This window comes from Lemur catta, chromosome 1, assembly GCF_020740605.2.
Source record: "Lemur catta isolate mLemCat1 chromosome 1, mLemCat1.pri, whole genome shotgun sequence".
In the NCBI taxonomy this organism is placed as follows: Eukaryota; Metazoa; Chordata; class Mammalia; order Primates; family Lemuridae; genus Lemur; species Lemur catta.
In genome coordinates, this window is record NC_059128.1 from 150,684,045 (window position 1) to 150,694,487 (window position 10,443).

General features: G+C 36.6%; 1 protein-coding gene across 1 annotated transcript in view; it reads left to right on the plus strand.

The window, feature by feature from the left end:
* GADL1 (glutamate decarboxylase like 1) overlaps positions 1-9,536 on the plus strand; it is a 128,720-nt gene extending 119,184 nt beyond the window's left edge. Inside the window, exon 14 of the mRNA XM_045555740.1 lies at positions 9,342-9,536. Within this exon, the coding sequence (XP_045411696.1) occupies positions 9,342-9,515 (174 nt within the window). The 3' untranslated portion in view covers positions 9,516-9,536. The remainder of the gene's footprint in view (positions 1-9,341) is intronic.
* The last annotated feature ends 907 nt before the right edge of the window (positions 9,537-10,443 follow it).

Sequence of the window (10,443 nt, forward strand, 5' to 3'; positions counted from 1 at the left end):
GCTTGTTTTTCCATTCTTGTGATACTTCACTTAGTAGAATGGGCTCCAGCTCCATCCAGGATAATACAAGAGGTGCTAGAACACCATTGTTTTTTGTGGCTGCGTAGAATTCCATGGTTCACTGTTTTGAACACTTTATTGGGTTTTGTGATTAACAAAAACGTTGACTAACAACTTCTTTGAAGGTCACTGGTTTATTTTGTTGCTAAATTGCCATAAGCAGTACAAGAAGAGGAGAGTCCCAATTTCCTCTCCTCGTCTCTGTCAAAATTGCTTTTCCTGTCCAAAATACCTCTTATCTCCCACCTAGACACTGCTCTCCCCAATGTCCTAGTTAAAAGACTGTCATTCTCCATTGTTTCCGAAACTTACGTTGTGGTAAGAGGCATTACAGTTGCCTGGTGAATATACAGACCACCAGGCCTATCCTGTTGAAATTCAAATTCAGCTCCTCTGATTGGGGCCTCAATCCAGGTGATTTGTATCCCCAGGTACATTTGGGAAACATCAAATACTGCTCTTCAACCTTTCTTTGACAAAAATACAAATGGCGGGGCAGCACAGGGAGACTGCACAATTCTGGAAACAGGCTCATGAATTTTAAGTATATGGACTTTTCACATGTCCAAAGAAAAAGTAACTTTTTTACTTATAAAATATTTCTGTATTCTGACAACTTATACAACAGGAATTTCTAGAATATAATAGAAACTCATCCCTGCTCACAACAAATTTTTACAGAAAGCTTCCCCCCAAAAGATCAGCCAAGATAATCAATGACTGTATTACTTTTTAAAGGAAAAAAAAAGTTAACTTTATCAATGTTGAGGAAAAAAGCCCTAGAACTTAAAAAATTAACATGAGGTGCAAGATTTAATTTCTAAAACTGCTAACTCACAATCTCTCTTAACAAATATTTAAATACAGTTTGGATGTTTTGGAGAGAACGAATAAATTACAAGTCATGCTTTTCACAGTTCTTGCTAATGCTCATGTCTCAAGAGAAAATGATGAAAAAGTGTAATAAAAGACCAGATGTGAGTGTAAATTGATGAAAAACAAATTCATTTTAAGAAATAAATACTAGTTCCTCTTACTGAGAGCCTAACAGATGGCAAGCACTGTGCTCACTGTGTTCATACATTATTTTACTTAGTTCCTGCAAGGGGTCACCAGTTCTTGAAAGAAGAGGAATAGGATTCCCAGAGGGGTCAAATATTTGCCCAAAGTCACATAGAATTTCAGGATGGTCCCAAGTCAGTCTAAACTAGTCTGCTAGTCTACATAAGGTCTGTCTAATTCATACAACATGTCACCTGAACTGGGACACTTACAAGAATAAAAAGAGTATTATTTATAAGTACAGGAAAGTAAGTATAAACTGGGTCTGTCCTGAGGAAACCGGACATTTTGCCACACTAGTGTGAACAGAGCTAGTTTATTTAACTATCAGGCAAAATAAGCATGGGAGGCATAGGAATTCAATAGGGGCATATAAAAATTTTTGCTAGTTGTGAAAAATGGCTCCAAAATACAAAAGGAAAACTAAAAAATCAAATATAACAAAAGGTTATGTTAACTTAGTCAACCATAACTCAACTGAAATCTTCTGTAATTATATGTGAATTACATTTTATAAGTATGGTGGGTATATTTAAATATACTTGACCTGATGTATAGTAGAGTCCCCAAAAAGCCTTGAGCCATACAGTTTCCATTATTTTACTCTGCCTATTGTGAAGAAAAACTTCAATTTCCACTGTGTCCAAAATACCTTCATTCTTTGCACTGAAGAGTGGTAGAAACGCCCCTTCTCATTTTTAGACCTACAGAAATTAAGTGCCTTGCTTAAGGGAATGCAATTAGTGGTAGAAATAGCACGAAACATCCCAATTCAGCTTCATTTCCTTCCTGCAGTTTGTGCTCTAGATTCTTCTTGAATAAGAATATTAATCTCCATCATGTGCTGCCTATTTGTTCACAGCATTGCATGCTTCACCTATAATATCATATTCTACCTTTAATCAATCCTGTGAACAGACAGTGCACTATTATTATAATCTCTTGCCTAGGAGTAAGGAAACTGAGGCACTGGGAGCTTACATTATTGCCTGATCTCATGTAGCTACATGTCCTCTCAGAACCTCTTTTGTTTTCTAAATTAATTCATTTATTAACTTTTAATTTGCTTACAGGTAAAAGTTACTTTTTAATGTGCACATCTCTGTGAGTTTTGCCATGTGCCTAGTGTTAGGCACCGGTAAGGCATTATATTAGGGTCTGAGGGATATAAGGAAAAAGAAGCCAAAGGCCCATCTTTGAACAGAATTTGCAGTCCCATGGTGTATCTGTACCCACTGCATAGTACTGTACAGAACAATTCCGTTAAGTTCCCCAAATTGCCTAGGACGCGCATTGGTAGTCAGCCCCTCCTCTCAGCCAAGGCCCTGGCAACTACTCATCTCTTCTCTATCCATATGATTTTGCCGTTTCCAGGATGCCACATAAATGGAATCGTCTAGTAAGTAGCCTTTTGAGTCTAGCATCTTTCACTTAGCCTTATGTATTGGAGATTCATCCATGTTGTGATAGTAGTTTATTCCCTATTATTGCTGAGTAATATCCCATGGTATAGGTATACCACAGTTTGTTTATCCATTCTGCAGTAGAAGTATATTTGTATAGTTTTGAATAAAGCTGTTGTAAACATTCACATTTCTTTCGTTATTAAGGCTAAATGCAAAATGCCTATTTAAAGAAGAAAGAGAGCCAATGTATTTGATAATTTCATTTGATTTGGGGCTTTGAAGAAAAATGTTCTAAATTCTTCATTGACAAACAATTGCCCCAGAAAGTTAAATTGTTCAGTGTGATGCCTTCTACACAGTGCAATGAGAGAATCGACTTTCTCTATTGCACTGATCAAGTAGTTATCAACAAAAGATGGCATTCTTTTGCTATTTTCTATTCCAAAAGGAAAAAGTGTACCTTGATAAAATGGCAGAGAAACAAGATCATTTTACCTAAGAGTAAATCAGAAAGAAAAAAAAAGACAAAGCAGAGAAATTTTGATGGTACCTGGACACAAACTAGGCAGGTTATAGTTTTTCCTGCTTTGAGTTGTCAAATGCTCTAAGAAACTTATATTTGTTCTGGCAAGTATGGTTTCTTCCTTGATGGAGGTGGAAACTACCTTTATAAGGAGGCACAACCAAAATTTCTACTGTTATGGCTTTGGACAAAAGCAAGCTGTACTGGGAGGGCAAATGTCTTATACATAGGATGGTTCATTTGGGGCAAGAGACAAATTACTCAGACATATTTGGAAATACAAAAGAAAAGTTTCTATATTGTGAGCTAGAAATTTTTTCTTTTGCATCAGGTGATACATTCAATTTATCTACATTTTAAGGATATAAAGCTAATCATTACCACAAAGTAGTTTTTATGTAAGACTTAAAAAAATCACTTTCTCCTTTGCAGTATAGTGTGTTTAGACCATAAGGAAACACTTTCTTTCAACAGCTATTCATTTAACAACAACCTCCCTGGGTGCCGTAGAGGTTACAAACTAGAGGACATATATTTAGCTGAATTCAAAACTAATTTCAACTCTGTATGTTGTGAGTTGTATGTGTAAAGGAAAATTCAGTTCATATTTATGGCCAGAAGACACCCAGATATGTAGTTCAAAGATAAGATTGTTCATTTATATTTTAGGAAGTTCTTGTATGAGACATATTGTTGAGCTGTTTCATCATCAGAAACAGACAGAATCCACTTTTCCACTGAAGAATATACATTTTAAAAAAATTGAAGCTAAAAGAAAAACAGAGATGTAAATCCATAGTTGAGACTGTGATCCAATATGGTTCTTCTGACCTTAAATTCACTAGTTCATGAAAGGGTAACCATGATGCTTTAGTTATGGAGATAAATACTAGAGAAATGAATAAACAAAGGAATTTCATGCTTTCTCACATGTCTAATTTTCTGTGTCTGCAGAACTGGGCATGCAAGACTGACTGGGTGATCTCCCTAGGTTGGTTTTTCTCAGATGGTTAATTAGCCTGAAGTTTTTAAGGACAGTGGCTACTCTCTCTTGAGCACAGCGAGGCAGGGAACACTCTGCTTCCTAGACTGCCACTGCATTGGCCTGCACTCTTCCTGAAGGAGAAACGGATGTGCAAGCCCATCGAAGTCTCCCACTTGTTTCCGCATACTAGTACTTTCCTTGGACTGGAATTCTTCCCCTTAAGTTCTGCCTCTTGATGCTGGGGTGCTGTCCATGCCCTGCAATCTGGCCCCTACCAGATCATAGTGCACTTCTACCTGGCCTCAGAAAATCTGAGATGACTCTAAACTATAGAAAAAAAGAAAAAGAAAAAGGTGACTTAACGGGGAAGGAATTAGGTTAAGTCCCAGAAACAGTTTTGGGTTGGGTGCCAGGTACAAACTGTGAACGTTTCCTGCTAACTTTTTCCATAAACTAGATTTTAATATCCTACTCAGGAGAACCCTCCTCAAGTTAACATGAAGGGTGGGGGATATTTGGAGCCCAGATTATTTGGGAAGAAAGTATAAAGCAAGTTGCCTTTTGTGATTGTTCCAGAAAAAAAACTGTACTGGAAACAAGCCACAGTAACAATCCCTACTCATCTGTGTTAGCATTCTGTGATAAGAAAACTATGGAAATCCAGAATTACCATTTAGAAACTTTTGTAGCAGCTTAATTTACTAACTTTACTCTTGAATTTAAAAATGAAAAACAAAATTAGGTTTGTGTTTTTTTATTTCATGTTTCTATTAATTAATTTTTATTGTATTTTACAAAAGTATTAGTCTGTAGTGCATTGAAAAACATAAAACTGATCCTTCCTCACAATTAGTTTCAAAAACACTTTGTATGTTAAAAAAAAAACTGTTCTTGTTAACATTATGTATGTAATACATTCTTAAAAAGAAATGTCATTTTGTGGACGTTCCCATTTTATTTTAATCAAAGGCTATGATAGTGACTGGTCAGTTGCTTTTTATCAAATTGCTGTACTTGGCCAGAGAGAGTCATTTTAATTTTTTTTTCTTGGGCTTAAGCAAGTTTTAAATATCAAATACTATTTTGTGTTGCAATGGTGTGACAACAAAATTCTGTTTAAATGACTAAATCATTCCTGGAAAGTAATTTAAGGGGGAGAGACAGAAATCCTACAGAAATGTGTAGATTAAGTCTTTGTGCAACCAAATAGAAATGTCAGGATCTTCCTCCACTTAAAATGCAGGGCCCAGTGCACTGAGGCACAAGAAAAGAATTTGATTTACAATTTGAAGGAAAACCAACAGTAAAATAATTGAGAGCTGGAAAGCAATCTCACTCCTGCCAAATTGCTTTCCTCCATGCATGCTCCATTTAAGGGCAATATTCAGATGCTTGCATTTAGTTCATGCATATTTTCTTTCCCCTGTGACTATTCCATCCTGTCAGATTAGGACTGTTTGTCTGCTGTGATCAGCAAAAAAAGAAAATCCAAATTACCCAGCATTGGATTATGCCTGGAGCTTTATAAAAGAAAATAGTCGATATTTTAAGTGCAAAGGTGGCAAGCTGACTGTTAATTAGAACATTCTTGGTTCCTAAATTGCCAAAACATGGGTTCTTTTCAAATAAGCTTTAATTTGAGTTTATGGGAATCAGACATGTGAAAAAACATTGCAAATTGTAAAGGACTGGCAAAATATTTGTTAACAATAACAACAACAGCTACTACTACTACAATAATAATTTGTGATAGAGATGTGATGAATATCGGCTTTGGTGTTGCTTATGGCTTTCTTTCCTGTGAAATATTCACAAAGGAGATATTCCCATTTTGCCTAGTAGTAACTGCCTCTGGAATTAATCTTATAGCTCATGGATACGTAACTAAAATGTTCGTTGTACTGTCAAACCCTTGTTAGCTAGTTCCTCGAGTCACATAGACATTCAGTCATTTCTTTATAATCTCAGAAAGTCAAGGACAAAATTTGGCTTAGAAGTTTGGTTCTCATGCCCTGTGTTTTGCCCATGGAAGCACATTCTCTTACGCAAGAGCAAGAATTTAAACATCCAGAGGATCTTTATTAAAACATCTGAGGTGCCCTCTTGCTTTTATCTTTCTTGTTCACATTGGAAAATATTTCTGGTTTTCCCACAAGCAATACAAACCTGACAGATTCATTTTGATGACTGCCTCATTTGAACCCCAGACACATTATGAGCTGGAATCAAAATTCTAATGCTCTCCAAAGGTAAGGCAGAAAATACAATTTGGGGGCAAAAAACAGAGGTATTGAAAAGTAAACAGGAATAGACTATGCAAATTAGACCTTAGCCAAGAACATGCCTGTTTTAAATGTAAAATTGGCTATAAGCCAGATCCAGTTATACCCTGGTACCTGGAGGACAATGGAGATGAGTATGAAGGAAGTTTTGACTTCAAAAATAATATCACCAGACCCACAAGCAGTAAACTCCAAAACTGATAGTCTGTGGCTCTTCTGGTCAGATATTTGGCTCATGTGAACTAGGTCTTCCTAATATTGATTAGCACCGGCACTGTTGTGGTTTGTTTCTCATGGCTTTGGGTTACATTGAATTAAAAATGTGCCTTTGTCATGAGCCTAAGTCAAACCATGGTTTGCATTGCTCTGTGACCAAATAGGGACATTTTAAGAGCAGTGAACGACATATGATGGGTTAGAAGTTTAAATTGCTTGTGAGTGTGCACATTCCCATGGACACATACACACATGTGCATACACACACATGTACACACAGACCCATTTATATCCACATATGCCACGAAATCTCTCCTACCTAATGTGATAAGGATTGGCCAGTTAAAGCAAATAGTCCTAGAGAAATTGCAATGCCTTCATAACCTAAATATTTTACATTTAACATATGTATTTTTATACTTAAATATTTTCACATCAGATTTATACATCTACATACATTTATTTCCCCACCTTTTGATGGAAAGGGTTTTTTTTTTCCCCATCAAGTGAGAATGTCCAAATGTTTTCCAAAAAGTAAGTAAGGCTTTTCTTGAGTAGAGGTCTGAAGGTTAGATTGCCCTCCACTATTCTTGCATAAACTACACTGTTCAAGAATTATGTCATATCCAGCTTGGATTTCTTCAAGTGAGTGAGTTCTCAGACACCTGTGTAGCAATCGGAGTGCAGAATCAGTCTGGACGCTGAAGATTTTGTTTTAAAAGCATTTACAGTTCTCTTACCACACCTAATTAGACAGTGATGGTGTTTAGCCATCCCTATTTAGTCTTTCCAAAGGATTCAACTTAGTTTTTGTGAAAACCACTCTCTTTTGGCACTCACAGTTCATTGAATTACATATTATTTTATTACATTTTATAATTCTAATAACAGATGCTACTTACGTAGACAACTTTGGAGGAAAAAGTCAACTGATCCATATGAATTCAAGGGGTTTCAAGCAGATATGGATAAGCACAGCAGAGAGTGTTAACTACCTTCCAGCTTTCAGCATCCACTGGACATTGTCACTAAGTTCTGCAAAAGGAATGGAGGGTGTTGTTTAACCCTATTTTTCTAATCTCTAGAAAGCTCAGAATAAAATGTGACACATTTCTAGAAATTTATAGAACCTGATGGTCCACATTTTTTCACTAACTTGACCTCTGATTTCATCTTCCTTTCCTACATTGTTTTACATTCATATATTTTTCTTTTCACATCTTGTTATATGGAAAGAAACCTCCGATCTTTTGCTAGGCTTGTGATGTAATGTAGCTGAATAGCTGTCTGTTTTTGTTGTTGTAGGCATGGTGTAGTCCAGGTTTTGCAAGACTTGGCTTCTAAAATTAGCACATGTGGAAAAAAAGTGTTGAGTTAAAATTACCCTTGAACATCCCTTGAGAGGGCTCTGCGGTTAAGTTCAACACTTTGTATCTCCAGAAGTCAAAAACACCCAATTTTTCCATCAGCTTTGGAACGGATCAAGATTGTGTTGAGTGTCAGATGAAGTAGTTTGGCTTGCCTTCAGGGGGCTGTCTGACAAAACATAGTCATGTACAAAAACTAGAGTGATGTGGGATGGTCACACTCTGAGAGAGAGGGGCTCTTGGGAACTGAGATTAATGCCCCTCATCTAAGGGCTTTCAAAGCACATTCTGCCTGGTGTTATTTATATTCAAATTCCTCCCTTCTGGATGAGCTAAGTCTCATCTTCCTGAGAAGACAAGGATTATATTCCCTTTCCACATATTCACACAGGATGTACTCAAAAACTTTTGGAGTTAAAATAAAGTTCAAATGGAAAAAGCTTTGCTTGTATTTGTAAGCTAGGAAGAATGCCTTCTTAATTTTTTAACTTGCTGTTTCAGAAATTAACTTCACTGTTTTGAAAGTTTACAGCCTAGCTCTTGGTCACATGACTGATTTGAAAATGGACCAATTTTCCATGTGCTTCTTAAATTGGACTAATTTCTTCAAACATTAAACTTTTAGAGAAATTTGTGCATTTGGATTATCAAGGCCTGTACTCTTATGTCAGCTATAAATTCTTACAATGTGGGCTTCCTAATTTTGTTACCACCTTTACACCTCTTGATAAAAGACAGTGTTTATATTTCATATATGAGGATAATATCAAACTTTCACTTTTTTCTAGGGCCTTTACTTTAGCCATATATTTTCAAAGCACAATAATTGACAGAAAAATATAGGCTCCTATTAAGAAACCAATAAAATGTTAGTCTTCAAAATAGAACTGCATGCATTATCCATATTAGTTTTTCCTTGGCAGACCACAGCAAGGTTTTCTTTTTTTCCATCTTTGACTGATTTTCTTTATTCATGGTACCTGAACTGAAGTGCTTTTCAGTTAAGATAAATTTGGGAATGTAACATTTGAACTTCTGGGACTGTGACTCCTATGCACCCTTGATTTGTTTTTAATGAAGCGGCATTGCATAATGATTTAGACTTCAGAGTATGGGCTTGGGGTGGAGACTGCATGGGACCTCCAGATATTTATTTAATTTCCATGTGCCTCAATTTCTTCATTGATAAATGAGCATATTAGTAGTATCTCCTTCATGGGGTGATTGTGAAGATTAAATTAATTAATAAGTCTATAGCACTTGAATCAGTACTTATATGCCATAAAATCTCAATTAATTATTATTATTAATGTCAACCTTGTGTACATGAGAAACGGAATCTATACCAGTGGATGACCAGTAAACAAGTGGCTGGTTGAAATGAAGTTGGAATGCTTTGGTGTCTGGCCTTTCACCTGCCCCCCTTCTCTCCCCATGCAGGTGGCCCCAGCCATTAAGGAAAGGATGATGAAGAAGGGAAGCCTTATGCTGGGCTACCAGCCCCATCGGGGGAAGGTCAACTTCTTCCGCCAGGTGGTGATCAGCCCTCAAGTGAGCCGGGAGGACATGGACTTCCTCCTGGATGAGATAGACTTACTGGGTAGAGACATGTAGCTGTGGCTTTTGGTTCCCCAGAAGCACAGATCCTGTCCTGGGGAAAGTTACAGATCCAGGAAATCTGGAGCCACATAGTAGGTTGCAGCCCTTCTGGTGAGAAATAGGAAATAACTCCCAGTCTAGGCCAAGCAAGTAGTATTCATGCTAAACAGTAGTAGTAAGTACTCTTTAGCTGCCTGGGCACTGTTATTGTTATAAAGGAGGATGTAAAAAAAATGATCTTCTCAAGGATTGTCACTAGGACACAGCCTTGAAGAGAGTTTAGTAAATACCATATGGATCCTGGATTCTAAGCTTACCTTGCTCTTTAAAGACCATATAAACTACCAGATTAAAGCAGTGGTTCTCAAAGTGTGGTCCCTGGACCAGAAGCATCAACATCACCTGGGAACTTAAAATGCAGATTCCCAGGCACCACCCCAGAACAACTGAATCAGAACCTCTGGGTAGGGGTCAGTATTCTGTATTTTAGCAAGCCCCTCACCCAGTGATTCTGATGCAGGGTAAAAACTGAGAAACACTAGTTTAAGAAAAACTTTATAATAACTGAGTACTCATTTTGAAGTTTTGCCAGCAAAGGAATATCTAATATTTCAGTAGCCCCTGAGCCAGTCTTTAGAAAATATAACTATGGCATCTGTTGCACAAATAAATATTTAAGGGCATCAGAAAGAGGTCAAAGCTATTTTTTAAAAAATAAACTACATAAGATGTTTATTTTATTAAGATGTATATTTTATGCAGGCTGAACATTCATCTCAAAAGTTAAAATTAACAATTACTATTCAAATTTATCTAAATTAGAGATTAAGATAAAAGGAAAACACTTTGTAGTGTATCCCATTCAATCAATTAGTAATAGTCCTAATTCACTTCCTGAAATCATTTGTGTTATTAGCTAGGAGTGGACATTTTATATATATGT